Raw genomic sequence first — 23170 nt, 5'->3', positions numbered from 1 at the left:
TTTATGTGACAAGTTTTCTCTTACATCTGAGACTTCTGACTTCAATGCATGGCTTTTGCTACATTTTACTGTACAACTTTAAGTGAAAGTGTGACACTACCAGGAACAGTATGCTTTTGTTCTGAGAAATACAGTGTTCAACACCCAGTCATGTGATCATGAGTGATAACTGGTGTATTTTACTAAAGAAAATAGCTCATAATGTGCATTTGTCATTTCATGTATACAGTTCATTTAAATATCTTATGATGATCTTTTTAAGATGCATAAAAAATTGGACAGAAAGCTAATTGCTATCAAGTTTAAAAATCACAGATATGGAAAGTTTGGTGTCAGTATGTTTAAACAGAAGATGAAAGTTCAAAATGAATGCACTTCCTGGTGAAACTAAGTCTCTTGTTTCAAAATCCTGTCTGTTCAGTCAGTCTGATATGTCAGTTTATGTATCTATTGTTAAGTAAAAATTTGTATATACAATTCATGACTTTTTACTTTTCCTTTCTCCTTTTCTGTAAATGTATATACATGTAGACATACATAATTTTTCTTGTTAAGTAGCTCAGTGATTGACTATAAAGTCTATGAAGGAATGGTCAGTACATGTACATGTGGAGTGACTGAGTAGAAATAAATATTTTACACTATTCATACAACTTGTTGGTTGATTTTAAAAAAGGTGTGTTTACACATTTTTTGCCCTCACAAATGGCATCTAGGGGGACTAATAAATTTGGGTTTGTACATCTTTCTTCAGCCATTATTAGACACTGCTGGATTGATTTCATTCCAACTTGGTACAAGATCAAAGTGTTTTATACACATATATACATATATATAGACACACACACACATCTGGATTGATTTCATTCCAACTTGGTACAAGATCAAAGTGTTTTATACACATATATACATATATAAAGACACACACACACAACTGGATTGATTTCATTCCAACTTGGTACAAGATCAAAGTGTTTTATGTTTTGTTAGTGCCGACGGACGAGTGCAATGATGTAAATTTGATATCAGCAGGAATTGTTAGTTGGCAAATAATTATTAAAGATAATTAAAACACTCCTTAAGGAAGTATGTGCCTCAAAAAGACATACTTTTGCTCAAACTTTCCTCAAGGAAACTTGAAACCATTCCGTTCTGAAATCAGTAAAAACTAGGGGTCAGCAGGCAAAATTTGGAACTAGGAAAATGACCTACCTGAATGTTGCTGATATTTGAAATTCAAAATGGCCACCATCCCAGTGTCAACTCAATGGGGAAAAATTCAATTTTCAATTTTCAAAAAAATAAGACAGTGATTTCAAGAGCTTGATCAGAGTATTGTAACATTTTTTAGAGCCCAAATGAATACCTACCCCTGAGATTCATTCCAACTTTAGGGTTAATCATTTGGTTGCCACGTCAACTTTTTCAGGGATTTATAAACGAAACATATTTTGACATCATCTCTTTTCTTCCAAAGGGATTTGAAGTTAATCAGAAAGACATCTGGGCAACACATACACTTGCTCATATTATGGAAATGCAGGGTCGTAATAATGAAGGTGTTACTTTTCTTCGAGGCAAAGAGCAAGATTTTCAGGTATGTAGAGTGAGAATGATTTGATATTTACGTCAAATTAGGAAATTCAGAGATTTGTTATACTTTCATTTCAAGACTTAGCTTAAACCTGCTAAGTTGACCTTTTTGAAACAGCGACTGCCCATGTAAACACATGATTACACATATCCTGAACAATCATCACATTCGAATTCACAATTAAAATTATTGCATTTGATATTAAACATTATCCCCAGGTGCAAAATTCAAACAGCGACATTGTGTACTTCCCATTAGCATCAAAAATTGATGAATATAAAGTGTTTGCAAGTTCAAAGATAATAGCTTTTTGAATGACAAATATGTAAGAATAAAATCATTTTATTGGTCAAGTAACACACATGTACATGGTTTTAACTATATGTACGGTAACTAAAATACCACTATGGTAGTATGTGCCTTTCCTCAAACTTTCCTCAATGAAACTTTCAACCATTCTCTTACCAAATCGAGAATAAAAATCAGGGGTCACCGTGGACACTTTGGACTGGAAAAAGAAATTACCTTACATTTCACAATATATGAAATTCAAAATGTCCACCGTATCTGACTGCATGTGTTAACTGTCTTGGGAAAAATGAAATTAAGTTGTAAAATATTTTCTCACTCCAAGAGCTTTAGAATGAGTTCCCCACAAGTTGTAGGCAAAAGTTTGAGAGTCCCAATATCTGTCCCCTAGGCACGTAGGCCACATTGCCATCTCTAAAAAGGATTAAAAGTGTGAACTGAAACAGAATGATCAAAGTAGCCCTAATCACCCCTGATCTCAATGAGTTGTAGCTGTCATTCTTCCTGTGATAATTGTCCATGCCCCTGAAGAGTATCATATTTGAAAACATTTGTCATTGAATAAGTTATAATGTAACCGTGTTATGATTTGTGTTTTTTGCTGTTTTCATTTTCTTTTTACAGGGTAATGTGTTATGTGGTCATGTGTACTGGCACTGGGGTCTGTTTCATATCGAAAAGGTACGTAACCATCTATTTTCAATGGGTATTAAAATAATACAGCAAAAGCAAAGCACAATTAAATCGTAGTTTTGTCCCCCAAAGTAATTCACAAGCCAAGTTATTCCAGATGTGGTTTGAGTGTGTTGTCTGTGTTTCTGTGTGTATTTGTGTATGTACATGCTTGTTGAATCTGTTCCATGGGTATTCAGCATGGGTGGGATAATCACCATTGTAGTGGATTAATCCTTTTTAGAGATGGCAATGTGGCCTACAGCTCTTGTCTATGTTCAATACTGTGCTAAGTGCTGACACTTTAGACCCATGTTCAACCATTGTTTCTTTTGTCAGTAATAAGCCAAGATGTATATTGATTCTTATTATCATTTACTGTTCTCAATATCAGCAATAGCAAACAATTAGTCTTGATTACTGTCAGCCCCTTATTGCTTTTACTACATTTTCTGTATGTCTGTCAGCATCAAGATATATGTTCATCTTTCAGAATGTTCCAAGGTTAAGACGAAACTTTATGATTTCTGACACAAAACAAAAAAATAATTGATTAAAATAATGCAGGAAGATGTTGTGTAATATTTCTTTGAATGCAGCATTGCCTGTAGATAAGGATAAATTTGGCAGTTATTAACAATTGATGCATGGTTAATTAAGTAGTGAATTAATGGACTATGTTTTTTAGCTCACATTTGGTTATACCAATGTGAGTTTATCGTGTAAGCTGAAGTCGATGGCGTCTGTATGTATGTGTGTATGAATGTACCGGTATGTACGTACATGTACGTAAAGTATGTCCATCAACATCAAAAACACGCAAACCGCTGCACATTTCAGCTTGGTATTTGGTGTGTGGATGCATCCTGGGCTATAGATGGGATTTTGTTCAAATGAAGTCTGCATTGCCAAAATTATGTAAATGAGCTTTCAAAATGTGAAAATGGTCAAGAATTAATATCTCGAGAACCGCACTTTTGATTGATTTGAAAATTTGTGTGCAAGTACCTTAGGTAAACCTTATACATTTTTGTAAATATTGTGAAGATATCCTTAATTTTGTAGTTTTGCTGAATTTTTTGGTGATTTTTCTCATTTTCAGTAAAAATTCTTCTTCTCTGAAACCGCTAGCCCAATCGCTCTCAAATTTGGGTTGGATCTTTGCGAGGGTGTTACTCTTCTAATTTGTTGAAATTATGACAAAATTGGGAAAATTACTATTTTGGAGCAATTTTGTCATTTTTGGTCAAAAAATCTTAAACAGTATTTTCTTTTTAAAACCCCTGGACAGACAGCTTTTATATTTAGTACACAGACGTACAGAGATGACAATAGTGGAAATTGTCCTGAAATATACAAATTTGTATTTTTAAGAAAATATTGCCATTTTTGGTCAAGAAAACTTGTTCTCAAATATTGTTTGATAGCTTGAAAATTTGGTATAAAATTCCTTGTTTGATAGCTTTGTAATTTGGTATAAAGCCCTTAGGGATGTTATTATATAATTTTCTGCTAAAGTTGTTGGGAAACCTCAAATTTGTATATTTTAGGTAATTTTCTCAGTTTGTGACCTTAAATGACCTGCACCAACCCAGGATAAGTTGTGAGACAGTTTCAAAGGCTGTGAACATAATTTTGTCATATTTGGTATCAATTTGTAGGAAAATTTGATCCAGAAAACAAAGCTGAGGTGAATTTTTTCATTGCGGACCAATTTTTGCAACTTTTCTATGTAAGACATACAAGAACTGATGAGGAATTTGGATCCAGGATAATTCCAGATGTTGTAATCACCGCCAACAGTGGAAGGCATTTCACTATCTGTAACTAACTTAAGTGCTGTTTACATTAGAATGATAACACTCATCGCATTAATTAAAAACTTCCCAAGGTTGTAAATACATTTCCTGTCATCTGGTGTTATGTAATACCAAGGGATGGAACATTTGATATTCATGAGGGGGTAGGGTCAAGAAGATTGATGGGGTTGATGAGCTAGCATTACTTTTTTACCAGATCCCTTGTACCTACTCCCACCTTTTCCTTTTATAAAACCTTCTCTGTCTATTTTTTGTTGTTGACATTTGCTTATATATGTAGGATCTGCTTGTCCCATTGATATAGAAGTTGATATGCATGTTCCTAAAGATGACATCCAGTACCTAAGTTGGAGACCTAATTTGCGTTTGTCATTCTTGTTTTTCCTGGTTTTAAAAATTTCTCGAATGGACCAATGCAAACCGAATGTGAGCACACTGTCCTTGACTTTATTTTTGTTTAATTTGCAAGGGTGAATATGAAGAAGCCTTGTCTCTGTATGATGGACAGGTAAGATTTTATGCAAGCTTGTCAACTTGAAACACCTATGCATGGTAAAGATTCCAATTAGTATATTAGACCAATAAGCAGTGAACTGTTTTAAAAATGTTGTCTTTGAATGGTCAAGATCATGAATACAAGTCTGAGTGTTTTGAAAAGATCAGGAACAGACTTGTGCCTGGAACTAGTAATGAGAATATATCTTTAAAATATATTGACCAGAATAATTCACAACATATCATAGCTATTGCAGTGTACCTGCCATGCATTTGTAAATTTGAATTATAATTAGAATTTAAAAATAAGTTATCTACTGGCTTTATCCTATATGTAAAACAACCCCTGAAAAGTTGGAATGAACATCAGGGCCTTGTTCATCCTATCGCTAGTTGTTCATGTCATTTCTGATTAATGCAATACTAGTTTCTGTGTTATAAACCAACTTATACCTGCAAACAACACTGTGGCTTTATTCTTATTTAATGAGTCCTTATAGTTTTACAAATGTTAGTTGATTTTTGATATCCCTGTAACCATGTTTGATAGTAACTCATAAAATCTTGGTTTATTTCAAGGTTCAAAAATTTATGGACAGTGGACTAACGATTGATCTGACTGATGCCTCAGCATTTCTATATCGCTTAGAGTTAGAAGGTTAGCTTCAGTTTGAGTTTCGTTCATGTAGTGCAACAATACAATAGATTGAATATTCACCAATGAAAGTGAGACATTATCATTTAACTCCCATACTTCAACCATTGGGCTATATGAATGGTAGTCTCATCTGGGCATGTGCACGCATGTGAATGTCAGATATGCATCGTCTTTATAAAATGTGTATTTACACGTACAGTATTTTAGAGGATTAAACCAGTGACAAAATTTAAGTACGGTACCCTTAAGGTGGGTTTACACATGTATTTTTTTAAACCTGAGGGAATCTGAATAGTCACTCTGTAAATATTCCTTATCAGCGATGTAAGCGATCTCACGTTTACACGTCATACACAAGGTATAAATTTAGTTCAGATCAAGTGAAAGAAATAACGCCACCAACAATACAGTAGTCTTCATAACAACGTATAGCCCGTACATCGAAATGACAAAAATCAAGCAAGCCCTGACAGAAAACTGGAGTGAACTTGAAAAAGACGAAACGCTAAAAAAACTGTTCCAAAACCAACCAATAATCGCATATAGAATGAACAGAAATATAGGCTACACACTTATAAGCGCCAGACTTAACAAAAACTACAATGGCTCAAACTCAGGTTCGCACGAACCTACACAAACACAACAAGATCAAACAGTAGACATTCTAGCTTCCCTACCAAATGTAAGTGGAACAACATATTACCAAATAAAAACAATCAACCATTCAACACGTCTCACCAATCAAAAATAAATTTTAAGCGACTGATGAAGAAAACTCTGTTTTCGAAACGTAATGCCAAAGGATCGCAGTGTCACATTTCCCTTTACTACCTACAACTCATCGTAAAATGGCATCGTTTTTTTCTAGCTCTGCCTTTACGACGGTTATTGTCGGACACGGACTTGAACTGAGCTCGCAACCGTTTGATTTTGTTGTGGCATTGTTCCGCTGTCCTCTCGAGTCCCTTCTCCCTGGCCTTGGCAGCGATGACTTCATACACTTGCCGATCCCTCGACGTGCCGTCCATCATACGGATGACGTTTTCGTCTCTCCAGATTGACATTAGTAGCCTGATCTCTTCCTGTGACCATTTGTTGCCGCGATCGTGAGAGCTTCTTACTTGAACACCGTCCATTGTGTTAATGACCGCAAGCTCGAAGACAGGATATAGTTCGGCGTTTAGTTCAGTGTTCTGGTCACACGTATAAATAGGCCATTGTTTAGTACGAAGCACCGAACCTAGACCAGCCCTCTGACACCGAATTAATTTAGTTCGTTGTTAGTTCGGTGTTGTCTGTTCAGACGTCCAACTGACACAGGTTTAAATTTATTCCGGTGTCAACTCCGGACTTAACTCACACGTGTAAACCCCCCTTTATGTTACAGAGATCAATCTTTGGTGACTGTTAACACTCTTCTATGTACATGGGCACCACCTTCTTTGTAATATGTCACTGTTGTATCCATTCAGTGTCCTTGATCAAACATTATTTTGCTGGACCCTGTGCCTGGTTTGTTGTAAAAGCTGCCAGCTATTGTCCATGTATTCCTCTGTGACAATGGCGATTATGTTGTTGTTGTCTGGAATCTTCTATTTACGGATTGATGAGATTGAAGGTATTGTTTTGTCAGCCAGTCTCTTTGCAGGTCAATCAGAAGTGTCCAAAACTAGTACATGTATAGCAGCCTTTCCCTATTCCTCAAAGGAAGTAATTATACACTATGTTGAAGAAACACGGTATATAGTGTCAAATATTGAGCACTGACCAAAAGAAACCAGGGCAACTACCTTTTGAGTTATACACTCCTTGAAATAAAAAGACTTTTGCCCAAATTTCAACAAAGAAAAACTCTATACAAATCTCTATCAAAATCAAGAAGGAAAACAGGAGTTATTGTGCAGAGAATATTATTAATGACCTAAAATTTACTAATACTAACTGAAACTTGACTCATTCCCAACTTTCAAATTTAGTCCACACCTGCAAAATATCAGCAAGTATGTTTACACTTTCTGAGTTTGAATAACTGTTCTTAAGACATATTGCACTGAAGTAAATGTGATTTTGCAACAGGTGTAGATGTTGGTGACAGGTGGAAGAACGTGTATGAACATTGGTCTCCTCGTATTGGTGATCATGCTCTCATGTTTGATGATATCCACTCCTTGATGGCTGCTCAAGGCGCCAAGCAGGATGATGTAGCCGACAAGTTAATGGAGTCATTAAAAGAATTCATAAGGTGTGTAATGAACACACCAGTATAGTTATTCATTAAATTGGTTATTGATAGCAAGCATGAGACAATAATATTGCAATAATTAATCTGCCATATCTGCTATCCCAAAGTCATAATCATATGAAAAGGGATCTACCAATTCAGCTATAACACCCACCAGTCACAAATAAACAAATCCACATACCGGTACTCGATACAAGACAAAGGACCCACTCAAATCAGTGAAAGAAAGATATATTGACTTCACATGTAACATGAAAAAGTGATGTCAGGTGTTTTAAAAAGAGTGAGCTCACCGATAAACTGTAGCTGAGCAGTAATCCTTTGGAAAGAATGACACTTCAATTCAATTATCATCATGTACCGTACTCGTCCGAGTATAAGCCCCCGGTTCGGCAACACTAAACAGCGGTAAAACTAGGGAGGGGCTTATACTCAAGCAACCCCATGTTATCTGCCATGGACGCTTAATTTATGCTAATTTTATGCACGATTTTTTTCAACACCACTCGATCTTTCTATCGCTTTCAAATCGACTTACACATCCAAAGAAATTGATTGTACAATCTCTGAATACAGAAGTGACATTTTGGTGAAATTTCAGCGTCGAAAAAAAAACCCAAACTTGATACAAAGACTTCACTAATATGCTGCTGATCAACAGTAATGTGAACAGGCATGCATTGCCCACGGAAAGGCATCTATTTTTTACATCCACATGGGAAAGGCAACTCAATATTCCAGTATCAAACTGTCTAAATCTTGTGAAAACAACAACATAGCCGTGAAAATTGTAATAGTCACCAGGAAAAGTCTTCACAAATGAAAGGATAATTGCTTCAAACAAAAGAAACTACATGTTTCGAGCATGAAAACATTGTGGCCGTGAATGAAAATAACAATGGCGGACGTGAGTGAGACTATTCTATTTAGGCTATGGGGGTGAGCAGGGTCAAAAGAATCAAGCTAGTACTGGGAAAACGTGTCATTTTCCTTACGATGCTGTCAAGGGAACTCCAGTTTCCCATTGTTTTAACATCTTTTAATAGTTTCTTTATTATCTAAAAGTAATTTTACCAAGTTAAATGACCAAATATACTCTCCTACCCTTTCTGTATTTGAGTTACACTAGGGTAGGGCTTATACATGGATGCAATGCATTTTCCAAAATGCTCTGAAATCAGTAGGGGGCTTATACACGAGCAGGGGCTTATACTCGGACGAGTACGGTATTTGCCATACCTGTTCCATATTCAACATACAATTTCAACTGTTTTTGGACAATTAAGTAGATGTTTACAAATTGAATAGTCTCAAGCAACATAATACAACAACCATTTCTGTAGTTTATTTTGATCAGGATGAGCTCACTTTTTTCCAAAGACCTGACATCACTTCTCGGTTTTATGACCCAAAGTCGATATAACATTCATTCTTGGTTTTGATGCAGTCATCTTGTAATTGTACTTTGGCAATTATAGTTTGAATTGTACATTGAATGCTGATTTCAAATATGTCAACACGGTTTTGACCAATGCTACAGACTTTGGTTCTGTATGTGAGTTTCTGTCCTTACATTGGATGCACTACACACATTTCCTTCATACAAGTATACAGAAGATGTGATGCAGGAAAGCATCTCTGTTTTGTCCAGTTATTCACTGTTTCCATTATTGTAACTACAGCAACACTGACGACAGAAACCACAACACCAGGATATCCAAGGAAGTTGGTCTATCCCTTTGTAAAGCATTCCAAGCCTATGATAATGGAGATTATGGCACAGCAGTTGATGCTATGGTACCAATCAAGTATAGAATTCAAGAACTGGGCGGGAGTCACGCACAGGTAACTTTCTTTGTGTCACAACTTTTGTCATTGTGATCTGCAGATTATATTGATTACACAAGTGCAATGCTTTGTGTTCTTCTCAAAACACTTGTGCTAGCTGAACATATATGGATTAACTTACTGTATTGAAAGTCAATGCACTTTGTATTTATAGTGAATTTCAGGATAGCTTGGAATTAAAACATGCCTTGGTAATTAGAAATACGTTTCTGGAGATAGAAAATAATGCCAACTGCATCAATTGCAAACTTTCCTTTTGATAGATTTTGCAACGATTTAACCCAATACGACGTCCACTGTTTTCACGTACAGAACATGTTTAGTAGAGCTGCACATTCCGTGTAGCTTTCCCAGGAAATACCAATCACTGTACTGACCCTTACACACTGTACAAAAAAAACTATTGTTAGCGCTCTGTGCAGTTTTATGTTTTTTATGTGACAAAGGCAATGTAAGAATGTTCAGGCAGACAGTGTACGGGTGACTTTTTCAGTGGGAATGTGGGAACACTGATGATGCTCACTGTGGCTCAGGGAACGTTGTACATGTATTTGGTTAAATTGTTTCAAAATTTATCGGACTACTTTTGTAATGAATGTAATTTTCTATTGCCATAGACGTTTTTCTTATCACCCAAACATGTTCTAATTCCAAGCTATTTTGAAATTCACTATGTTTCAGATAGAAAGAGGGGGGTCATACATGTAACTTATTAAGCCTTTGTCATGCAATAGAAATAAAACTATAAGACTACAACATAATACCGTAAAAACCCGATCAATTCGACCAGAAAAAAATAATTACGATTTCAAAATCGTCGATTTATTAGGAAATTAAAACTGCCGAAATAATTTAGTGGTCGAATTAATTGGAACGACGAGGATGAAATTTACGCGAGACATGTTTGCCATGTTGAGACTGCTTCAAAGCATGGACTGTGGAATTTTTTGAGGTCGACAAATTAGGTAACAAAAAACCTCAAACACACATGGGTGTCACATCAAAATCAAAGTGGCCGCGATTACAGACGGAGCGATCTGTGACACTGCCACCGGCCGCTCGACGGACGACGCGTAAGTTGACATCGTGTGCCAGCCCTTGGAAATATATAGTAACTCCCTGACAGGCAGATGAGATAGTCTAATGGCGTTTGATGCATTGAAAGTTTGTAAAAATAATAAAAAATGACATCACCGATCATAAGAAACGTGGTGTTGAAGATAATAGTTTTTAAGAGAAGACTATGATGACCATATTTCTGTAAGTATTGTCTAACTTTGGAAAACCAACATCTGAAGATTTACTTCAACCAACACTTTTATATTTATTCTACTCTTATTATAAGATTAGTCGAATTTCTGGAAAGTAGGTGTACATTTTCGATGTCTGTGTATCGTCTATACCGAAGTCATATCCGAAACAGTATAATCAGATCGCGACAGCGTAAACCTCTCTCTCTCCCTCTCTCTCTCCGGTATTTCGATATTTTATATTGTCGACATTTATATATAAGTCTGAAGTTTCAGGTCACTGCTCAATGCAAGTAGTTGATGTCAATTTTCCGTATCGGGCATGGTCTCTATCGTCTCTCAAATCATTAGTTTTTTCCTGTTATATTCGATATCAGACTCAAAACACAACGTGAACAATGCTGATAATATATTGCATATTTCGTATCGAAAACCGGTAAAGTTCGTAACTGGTGACATGTCACGGCCTGGAGAAAGTGTATCACCATCGATCGAATGTCCGTGACGCTTTTGCTGCCAAATTGACATAAGACATATTGCACAGGGAACTTCGCGGTATGGCAATTATATGAATTTTGCCGTGAAGAAAAATCTGTGACTTTAAACTGGCCGTACAACTAACAGTAAACATGGCGGAGCAATGATACCGACTTCAGAGACTTCGATTTTTTTTTCATTGCGACCGCTGGTGAGAGCGAGTCGTCCGGTCGAATTTTTTCCCACTGGCTATTTGGCTTTGAATTTTCAATTGCCCTCATGTGCTAAAAACAAGACGGGCGTTCGCTGTGAATCAATACGCCTTTTGAATATGAAAAAATCGGACATCTGAACCTCAACTCGCAGCTTGAAAGTTGTTCTCCGAATCAGGACAGGGACATCGGTGAGGCCGGATTTCATGTAGCTATGGAAACCGACGGCTCGTTCGTTGTAAGAAAGCATGCGATGTACGTCACATGCTCTCTTGGGCCTTGGAATTTCGCCGTATCGCCTCTACAGACTACACCGTCTATTACCTAACCATGCTAACAAACACACGATAGTTCAGTAACATATGTCTTCATTAATCTACCGATCATCGACCGTCGAACACTTCAAAAACAATGGTCGGGTCACGGATTCAAGGACGTTCACATGAAGACACGATCAATAAGTGGCGCGCAGAAATATTTTTACTGGTTTTGAGAACTTCTAAAATAACTTGTAATCTGTATATCTTCGCACATCGAACCGATATTGTATACCTATCACCGTCGAAGTTTATATCTTTCACTGTAGAGTTCTTTTTATCCAAAACACATATCCAGAAGAGTCCCACAGAGTAGTCAAATGAAATTGCACGAAAGAATGAAAATCAACAGCACATCCTGGACGTGATTTAAAACAATAGCGCTTGTGAATAGGACTATTCTATTTGAGTAACGGGGATGGAAAGCACAGAACTGTAAAAGTACTGGAAAAACGTGCCATTTTTCTCGCAATTTTAGCAACTGTAACGACCCTTTATTCTTTACTAATACCTTTCCATAATTGAATTAAACTAGGTTTAGGGCTTATACACAAAGTGTACACTGATGTACAGAACTTTAAAAAAGTACTCTGCTGGGAACGAGCAGGGGTTTACACGCTAATGGGCGCAGTAAAACAATGGTCACGTCCATAGGTTCAAGGACGTTCACGGCGTAAAATTGCTTAGACTTGTTTTAGTATCTGGTCATCGGTGTACTGCTACCTGTGAATCGAAACGACAAGTGTAGGCCTATAGCTTTGAAATTTTATGGGAGAGAGACACCACGACTGAGACCGGCAGTAGCACAACAAACTATTCCGAATTGTGCGTCCGTGTTTAATACAGACATCTCTCGTAGGTGATTCTGGTTTCTCAATCGAATCAAAAGTCCAACATTTACAACATTGACATAAATATGTCTGAAAACTTTTGTTTTATTCAACCAACTGATTCATCTCCTTTGATATCCCCTAAGCTACATGTAAACAGTCCGGAAAGACTGATATCGATGTCTCCCGGGCCCCCATGCAGTATATACGGCCGTACGTGTCCAAATGTTTCAGTGTTATACATTTTCTTGTCCTTCTCTTTCTTTCTGAGCCAGTGTCATTATTGTGAACACGGCTAATAAATAAATAATAATATTTCTTCACCGTTTTGCAAAATATCTCGTCAACCGGGCGCATGGGCAACGTCTTTGTACGTTGGTCAAAACTGATGACACTGTAGGTCAGGATATCACATCGGTCAAAGTAAGATTGAATAAGGAAGACGAAAATGCTTCCATCGATTGACAAAAATGAGAAGGAACGAGTCAGTAAATATCGAACCATAAAGGGGAGATCGAGACTGCCATCCCCCATGATTAATCAACTGGGAACAAAATATATATTTCGATTGACAGACTTACACAACCAGAGACAGCACTTTGTTCAGCTTTAAAATAAGTCACCGCCTTTCCTATAATAATACGCCGTTTGCGTTTCGATCTACTCTGCTGTCCCCAATCGGTATGGCCGTCCGGGTTTCGCCTGCCGTCGGCGTACTGACTGATACATGGTTATTTCTTCAGGGATCTTTTCATCGTTTGGCATAATATAGAGCATTTCTTTTGGTGCACAAGGCAAATCAACGTTTAGAAGGAAAGTCACAGGAGGTTAGGATATTATATAGGTGAAATTAGAATGGAATAATGAAGATGAAAAGACTTATCGGTCGACAAAAATTGCCAGAAACCGAGAATTGAGATTGTCTATGATTTATTAATTGGGTACAAAAATATTCGATTGAGTCATTAAAACAGCCAGAAAGAGCATTTTCTTCAGCTTGAAAAAATAAGTCGTCGTCTTACTCTTTCCTTGACACTGTCCCCATTTGCGTTTGAAAATATTAGTCTGTTCCCAGTCGGTAAGAACGCACGGCGCGGCGGCCGTACTTACTGACATGTAACATCGATTTTTCCTCAGCAATTTTTTCAGCGTTCGCAAAAGATTTCGCAAACTCGTCCTTTTAGTGCACGGGGCACATCTGTCTATGTGTTTTAGGAACAAGCAACATGTGGTTTAGAACATAATATCTGTCCAATTAGGAAGGGATATTGATTCACACACAGAAAGAGTCTGTAAATTTCAATCGACACGGAATGGTAAGAATTCGGAAAAGACAATAAGAAAGGGAGAAAGTAGGACCTAATTTATTCTTACTTTCTTCGATATTAAGGTGAGAAAATAGTGACAAAACCAGAGACTAGAGGGTTGGTACTTCACACACGCTGAAACTTCACGCAGATTTCGAAAGAGGGCGACTGAGATCCAGCTCACTATAAATCACTGAGGTTTCATACTCAGCGAAAATAATCATGTGACCCAATGAAAACCAATCTGAAAGCCGTTTACAAAGCCCTTTGTTGTTCTCATTTCTGCCTTTTTGTCTGACCCGTGGTTCATCGTATTCGTAACGGTGGTTTTCGATGTCTTGAAATATCGTTCATTCACCAACTGAAGGAAGTTTTTGAAGGGTATGTAATTCGGTCGAATTAATAGAGATCGAGAAAGTCCCAATTTTAGTCGGTGGTCGATTTGAAAGGGCCCAAATAAAATTATGTTTTGTGAAAAAAATAGGGTGGTCGAATTAATAGGGTGGTCGAATTGATCGGGTTTTTACGGTATGTTCTTTCCATCTTGTAATCCATCAGAGAGATATCTTTAATCTCTTCCTGATCCATGCTGCTGTGAAGTCGTCTGAAAAGAAACACCAGTTACTTGCAAGGTATGTATGTTGATGTTTTAAAGCAAGTTACTTATCTTTACAAGACTGATATCCAGGTTTAGCTGGTGAATGCGGGTACACATACTCGTAGTTGTTCAGGTGCATGTTCTGACCTGAATGATTTCATGTTGTACTGTTTGAACTTAAAGGTATACTGTCACCTGTTCCAATTTTGCTACATTGCCATGGAAAAAAAAATCTAAGCAATCACAGATTTTAAGTGGGTGGCCGCTTTTTAAAAAAAGCACCCTCACCTGGGTATTTTGAATACCAAGGAACGCCCCTTTGACTATATATGGGCATATTTAGATTACAGGTGACTGTATACCTTTAACAATTATTTCCAGTTGCTTTCACTCTTTACCATGTAGTGCAAAGCAAGTTTTTTCTGTAGTGATCTGTTTGTGGATGTAATTTGATTATTTTGATGTTAAAGACATTTCACTAGCATTTAAGTTCACTGTTTTTGCCAACAGAACAGTAGATGCTATTGTTATTTAACATTTTCACTGGGATTTTATTTAGTAGATTTTATAATTCAGTGAAAATAGCGAAATTAAAGTAGGTTTTTCCTCTCTTTAGCGAATGCACTGCAAGATTTCTGTTTGAAATTTGTGCATTGACAAGCCTTGGTTACATCCTTCAAATCTGTCTGAGATTTTTTTCTCTTTTGCTGTTTTTCTATGCCATCACTCAGAAATTATGTATTGTATGGGGCTACTTGTTAAAGTGTAATTTGATACAAGTTCAGTTTGGTTATTTATGATAAGCTATAGCTGGTTCTGTATACATTTGTAAGAGTGTCACCTGTCTATCACTTATCAGAAATAACAACCAAAGTGAACCTGTACCAATACACTCTAACAGGAGCCCCATAAGTACATAATTTTTTAGTGACAGTCATAGAAAAACAGCACAAAAATAATAACATTTACAGGCAAAGTGGACACAATAAACAACAGAATTAACAGAAAACAGTAAGCTGCCACTAGAGGGCATCCTCACATTCACAAAAACCATTACATAACTATTAGGGGATATGTTAAATACCTGGAAGTCACTAAGACTTACAACAGTGAATCTACCAACATCAAAACAGAATCTTCTTAGAGAAGTTCGTGGTATAATGACAATATTAAGAATGAAGGAAGTGTCCTCTTTTATGAAAAATGGTCAAAGAGTGGAATTTTAAGGCTTAGGGACATCTGGAATGATGACAGAAATGACTGGCTTCAACCATGGGAAATAATTGCAAAAATTAGAGGAGGTACAATTAGACATGTGCAAGAGGAAATCAAGACAGAGTATGAAACACTCCTCAATGCTATTCCAGATTCCTGGAAACAAATCATCTCTTCAAACATCCAAAATGAAGAAAACTATGATATTTTAGACTTAGAGAATTATGGTCTGACAAAAAGTGATGTCAAAACCAAGTCACTTTATTGGAAATTAGTTGATAAGAAATGGCATGCAGTCAAAGGTCAGATTGGTCAAAAATGGGCTGAGAATCTAAGTCTCACTGACAGCTACAAAGCTACTTTATTCAACCGTCTTAATTCAACAGGAATTGTCAGCAATTCAGTAAATGATTTAAATTGGAAGATTTTCCATCGAGGCCTAGTCACAGGAAGCTTGGCCAAAACTTTCAATTTAAGTGATGGGAAATGTCATATTTGTGGCCAAGAAGAAACACTGGAACACATCTTATTTGAGTGTAAATATGTTAAAGAAATCTGGCAGAAATGTATTTGTTTCTTTGTCAGAAAACACAATTTTGATAATAATATCAATATCAAAAGATTAGCAATTGCAGGAATCGAAAATGATAATAATGCAACATCTGACTTTACTTCCTTTGTAAAATATACAGTTTGGAATATTCGAAATTCGGTTACTCTTGATGGGATTAAAGTTTCCCTTCAATCCTATGTCATGCAATTGAAATGTTATCTCTCCTCATGGATGAATACATTATATTTCACTTATAAGATGATGAACAAAACTGAGGATTTTATACCAAAGTTTTCAAGCCTTGTAATACTTTAAGGAGAAGAATGCATCCTGAATGCATTCATATGATGATCTTGCAATTAAACAGCTAATTATTTGGTTTTTTTTTTGTCTTCAGACAAGACGCATTGTAATTTTAATGCATTCACCGTTATGTAGATTTGTTTTATTTGTGACTATGTGGAAATAAATTTATCTTTTTCAAAAAAAAAAATACATAACTATTAGGGTGACCTTATTATTTTTGTGTTTCTCATCTCCAGAGGAATACTTGGGCAGGGCGGGCGGTCAAAATAAAAAAAAAACCAAGTACCCCAAAAAAACTGTGTTTGTTTCAGTTAAATGTTCTGTCCATTCAGTCTCTACAATTTTGAAGTACAAAAAATGTGTATTTGCTTCAGTTCAATTTCTGTCCATTCTGTCTCACTGCAATTTCTTGTCTTTCATTTCAGTGTTCTGTGCTCTCTGTGCTTTCAGTCTGAAAGTTTTTATTTTATTTTAATGTCGCAGCTGAAATTTACGATTGGTCAGGAGATGAGAAACACAAAAATAAAAAATGTTACCCTTACATAAATATTCTTTTGTCATGCAAGAATGAAGAGAGTTTTGAACTTTACAGTGGACAGTAGGGATTAGTGATTGCAGGGGACCCAATGAAGAAGGAGGACTAAGTCCCTTTGAAATAATTGGGATCTTGTACGCTTAGAGTGGAACATTGATTTACCCTTGTTTCTCATTCTTCATATTATAGGAGCCTTTTGCAAGAAAGAAAAGCTCAACGAAAATGTTCTCCAATGACTGACCGGATACTTGCACAGCTTGGTGACATTTCCAGTCACTAGAAAGAGGCAGATCGTCTATGTAGCCAACACGAACATGAACTGTCTGATACAGGCTACCAAATACTATGAAAGAATGAGCTACAAAATCACTATCAGTTTTATGTTGCAGGTAGAATAAGTCTGTGCCTTTGTATAAAATACTATATAATAGTAGAAAAAAGTGAGCAACCAGCTGAAATATTGTCGAGGAGACCTTAAACTTGTACACTATGCATATCATTAGCATCTCATTATCGGCTACATGGACTGTGTGCCAAGAAAGATGGTGTCAGGCAACTGTTAGGCAAGATTACAAAAGTCTGATCTGACAGTGTTTACCATCCCAGCAACTCAGGTTTATCATGTACATGATGTATGCTTCTAAAAAAATGTAAACATATCTATATGATTTTCCCTAAACTCTGCAGAGGTATCAGGTATTTGTGTTGACAAAAATCATGGTCAAATTTACCAACTAGACTCCAGGCCAATATTGTACTGTCTCTCAACATGTTTAAGTATATACATGTACTCCACTGTATGTAGCCGCTGTCTACAATTCTCCAAATGCTTTTTTTGACAGGGTCATTTATAAGTTTCTTAGTAATCTTTTGCCATTATACTGCTCTCTTCAAATTGCTTGTTGCATAGCTGTCAAATTATTTTGTACTTTCACAAGGATAATCTCATTAAGAAAATCACAAAAAAGGAAGTTGTAGATTTTTGTTTTAACAGATTCTTCCTCAGTTTTCCCTAAAATTTCAGACATTGCTTGTCATCATTGCTTTCAAATTTGATCCCAACTTTCCAAGTAATAATTTTTATGATTTTAATTGTACAGTAATTATTGCACCATTAAATCCCTTAAAGCCGAACACGCTATGCATGAAGAAGTTTTATAAAGAAAAGCAGCAACAAACTTTAATAGAAAATGTGCAATTTATTGACAGATTTGAAAGCTTTCATAATTTGTTTTCATTAATACTTTTACAATCTATGTCATCAAGTCGTAGAATAATAGTAATACTCCTTGGTCTCTGCTTTCATTGGTATTTGAACAGAAATGATAGGATGACCTTGTATTTGGTTATTATGAAGGCAAGAAATAAATGCTTTTACAGCAACAAATAAATATTTGTGCTATGTATAACATCTTTAATATTACTGTATAGGCATAATTGTGAACCATATTTCTACATGTTGTGATTTACCTCTCAATAACACTCAAATGTTTCACTTGATTTGTAAAAAAAACCTAACTCATTTTTTGATATCGATATCGTAAATCAATGTAAAGTGGTGACCATATATATGATTCAGCTAAATTTAACCATCTGAGGGATGAAAATACATTTTATCATATACCTACATTCACGTGCCTGTGTAAAGCTATGGGAGAAAGCGCCCTCAGTTCCGTGCATTTTTTTACGTATCACGCTCCAGCCCGGTGCCAAAATATGGGCAATCGCGTGCATTTCTGAATTACCTCGATTCTGGTTACTACGCGCATTGCTATCCGCAAACGTTCCATTCGTATACAAAGCCAGCGTGAGATTAGGAAAACATCTGCTCGTTCAGATGTAGTAGAGCATGGCGACAGTGGAGCCATGCCGGTGACATCGGCTTATATTTCTAAATTCTAGTGAAATCCTGTGTCTACTAAGTTTGTGCCTTTTCAGTATAAATTAAAATAAATTGACATCACGCTTTTGTCCTTCTTACACCTCGATTTCAGCCTGGATCCCTTTTGGTCATGTACTAGTACGCATGTTGCTCTGCGCGTTCTAGAATTCTGCAGGTAAACAAATGACGTCATTATGTATGTCAATCTGCGACGGGAAGCGGCTATCGGTTTTCTAAAAAAAATTGAATCAAATGGCGATGAATGTCTTGTATCGCACGCATTTTGATCTCAACAACAATGCTGAATATTATGTAAACTACATATTTATCATTCCATAAGGTATATGATAAAACCTTTACAGCCCTGATACGGCTTTTGCGGCCCTTGGTTGTCCGACGTACAGGCCCTCACATGCTTGGGCCCTTGTGCCGTACGACCTCGGGCTGTAAAAGCCATATCAGGGCCGTAAAGATTACTACTTATCAGTATTTTCACTTCTTTTATAAATACCTTTATCTTCTAATTCAAATACATTAGTTATGTATTTATTTGAATATTTGGAATCCCCGAATGTGAAATTAACTGAATTTCGATTCTGCCCGCCTCTACCTTCATTTTACTACCATGGCGAGTGGCGAATCCACAAAAAGGGCCTTATTTTAAGAGTTTAATGTACCCACCTTACATACGGCCATATCATACGTCATTTGAAAGCTTATTATCTCAATTTTAAGAATATTGACGATGTGGAGCTGCCAAGTGGGGCCATGACCCCCTAATTTGCATAATTTACACGGATACCCAATTTGCATAAGTGCAATATAAAATTAGAAAATTCACTGTTAACTACTATGAACATACTTTTTAACTATCGAGTGATATATCAAATGAAAGGTATTTGCATGTAGAATACAACTTTGACTGTCACAGACATATTTAGATTGCTTTCACTGAAATATTTTCATATTTATATTGAAAATAATATTTTCCTCTCTTGAATAACAATATTTTAAAAATTTTAACACATACAGCTACAACATACAGCCACATCATATGTCATTTGAAATCTTATTATCTCTACTACAAGAAAATTGACAATGTTGAACTGTCAAGAACGGCCGTAGCCCCTAATTTGCATAATTTACAAGGGTATCCAATTTGCATAAATGCAATGTAAAATTACAAATTCATTGTTCGCTTCTCTGTTGAACTATGTTGAACTTTCAAGTTTGGCCGTATCTCTAAATTTGCAAAATTTACACAGGTAAGCAATTTGCATAAATGCAATATAAAATTAGAAAATTCATTTACTATTCTAAACATACTTCTAAACTATCAAGTGATATATCAAATGAAAAGTATTTGCATGTAAAAAACAAAATTGACATCCAAAGAGATATACAAAGTGGTTATACTGAAATATTTTCATATTTGTAGTGAAAAAAGTTATTTCCCCTTTTGAACAATGGTATTTTAAAAATTTTAACAGCAGTATCAATGCAACCACATGCATTATGATGTGCAAAAAGTGCATAGAACACGGAGAACAAACAGCTGAAATGAGGTCTGAAAATGAATATTTTTTTTTGTTTAATGTATGTTTCAAAACATAAACAGCTCTTCTTGTCTGCATTATTATCCGATACCGATGTCTAGTTTTTATAGGTCAGAGAGTGTTTCTCCAAACATGCCCTTTGTTTGGAGTATAATATACCCATTCACAGCATATGAAAACCTTTTAATGTTACTCAAGTAAACCAACATTTTCTTGTAATGTTGTAACCAAGGCAACAGCACTAATATATATATATATATATATATATATATATATATATATATATATATTACATATATCGTATGGTCAATGATTTGAACGCCGACATTTTTTTGTAAAGATGTATTTTGAAAATATCACCAATTACTATTAAGTCTAAACATAAAGAAAGATCCCCATGAACGACACTATTGTAGTTGTTGAAAAGTAACTATGTAGCCGAAACAATGTGTGAGAGTAAGCTGTAGTCAAAGTTATGGCATGATTGATGATCCAAGTCATTCATGGAGATACCGTGTCATGCATTTCCAGTACATCTAGTATTTCTACAAATTCATCATCCTCTTCTTAAACACTTTTGTCATGAGTAAAAGGGTTGCCACAGTTATAGCTGCCTTGACTGTGCATGGAAGATTAATTTGACAGCAGACACAACTGGTGACATGTGATAAGAGAAAGCAAACTCCACACATCGTTCATATCTTATAGTTCTTTGAACTTTGTGTGTTATGTTTGGCTGTTTTGTGTAAAGTGTCGATTTCCCATGGCGAAACGTACCCCTAATCTACGTATCCTGCCCTGAACCCGCACTGGAGACTCCGAGTGGAGAGACTACTGCGACACTGTGATCATTTGATGCTACCTTTCGAGAAAAGAGTTATCTTCATCAGTCGCTTAAATTTCATTTTCGGTTGGTGAAATGTGTGCACTACTTGACCACGTTGTTTCACTGAAGTTAAGTTTGTTCAAGTAAGGAAGCTAGAATGTCTACCGTTTTGGTCTGGTTGTGTTTGTGGATGCTCATGTGAATCGGAGATCGAGCTGTTGTAGGTTTTGTTTGGCATAGGTGTAACGCTTATATTTCTGTTTCATATGTATGTGATTAGGCTACGTTCACAAATAATGGTGGTGAGGGGCGGAGGAATTCGAGGTGGAATCGACAGTTTGAGGGATAGTAGAGGAGCACTTGAAAGTTTTGATCTGCCTATAGGGGACCTGAAAATGTTTTGGTTCCCTTTTACATTTTCTTTTTCTTTTTTTTGCGATTTCAAGGTTTCGAAGGCAATTCAATGAAAATCGAATAACAATTAGATGTCATCGGATCGTTCTAAAGTTAGTAATAATCAAACAAGATCTAGAATTACTTTTACTTTTTATTTTTACTTCATTACTTTTATCTCGAAAAAATCTTGTATTTTGTATCTTATTGTTGTGGCATAATTGTTCTAATGTATCGTAATGTTTCGCCTTTAACAAATCCTTGAATGCTGCCGTTTGATTGCATGAACTGGAATCTGGTATCTGTTGGTTTTGTGTGTGTGTTCTTAAGTCGAGAATTTTAATGTGTTGCATCGATGACCTTCAAAAATAATGAGGTCTAAAGATGTGATTTTTTGAGAAGAGCTTTCGAAAATTTCAGAGTAGGATGCATTTTTTATGTTTGATATGAATTTATTAAGCTCGTGTTGGGTTCCAATGAAAATCATACATTGTCTCTGAATCTCAGTCAGAGCGATATTTGTTCTGTGTGTTGCTGAATTATTCTTATTTTGTATATATTTTATTCTTATTTTGCATAATGTGGACATTATTCGTATTTACTGCACAATTTTATGAATATTAAAAATAAGTCAAGATATTCGCCATTTAAATAAAAATATTGAATAAGAATATTTTAGATACGTGTTTGGAATTCATAGTTCTATTCTACATGCCAATACCTTCATTTGATGTATCACTCGATAGTTTAAAAGCAAGTGAAGAGTACATAACAATGGATTTTTATAATTTTATATCGGACTCATGCATGCAAATTAGGTACAAGTGTGCAGTATGCAAATTAAATAATTACGGCTCTATTTTGCAGCTGCATACCGTCTATTTTCGTGAAGCAGAGGTAATAGGCATTCACGTGACGTATAATGTGGCTGTATGATGTAGTTGTATGTGTTAAAATTATTAAAATAATCATTATTCAAAAGGGAAAATATATTTTTCGATATAAGTATGAAAAAATTGCAATAAAATCATTTTAATATCTTTTTGGGTATCTATTTTGTATTGTACATGCAAATACCTTTCATTTGATATATCACTCGATAGTTTAAAGTACGTTTAGAGTAGTTAATAAATTCCTAATGTTATATCACATTTCTGTAATTTGCGTAGAATGTGAATTATGCAAATTAGGGGGCTACGGCCGTACTTGACAGCTCAACATTGTCAATTTTCTTGAAGTAGAGATAATAAGCTTTAAAATGACGTATGATGTGCC

The 23170-nt window shown here is 35.9% G+C and overlaps 1 protein-coding gene across 1 annotated transcript in view; it reads left to right on the top strand.

The window, feature by feature from the left end:
- Positions 1-18629, top strand: part of LOC139115250 (tetratricopeptide repeat protein 38-like) — a 43869-nt gene extending 25240 nt beyond the window's left edge. The window contains exons 7-14 of the mRNA XM_070677227.1: positions 1478-1597; positions 2528-2584; positions 4865-4903; positions 5470-5548; positions 7625-7790; positions 9473-9635; positions 14590-14663; positions 17428-18629. Coding sequence (XP_070533328.1) covers positions 1478-1597; positions 2528-2584; positions 4865-4903; positions 5470-5548; positions 7625-7790; positions 9473-9635; positions 14590-14663; positions 17428-17518 — 789 coding nt within the window. The 3' untranslated portion in view covers positions 17519-18629. The remainder of the gene's footprint in view (positions 1-1477; positions 1598-2527; positions 2585-4864; positions 4904-5469; positions 5549-7624; positions 7791-9472; positions 9636-14589; positions 14664-17427) is intronic.
- Positions 18630-23170: the final 4541 nt, after the last annotated feature.

Source organism: Ptychodera flava, chromosome 17, assembly GCF_041260155.1.
Source record: "Ptychodera flava strain L36383 chromosome 17, AS_Pfla_20210202, whole genome shotgun sequence".
NCBI lineage: Eukaryota > Metazoa > Hemichordata > Enteropneusta > Ptychoderidae > Ptychodera > Ptychodera flava.
The sequence above is the reverse complement of the archived record's forward strand: the minus strand, read 5'-3'. Positions and strand labels throughout refer to the sequence as shown.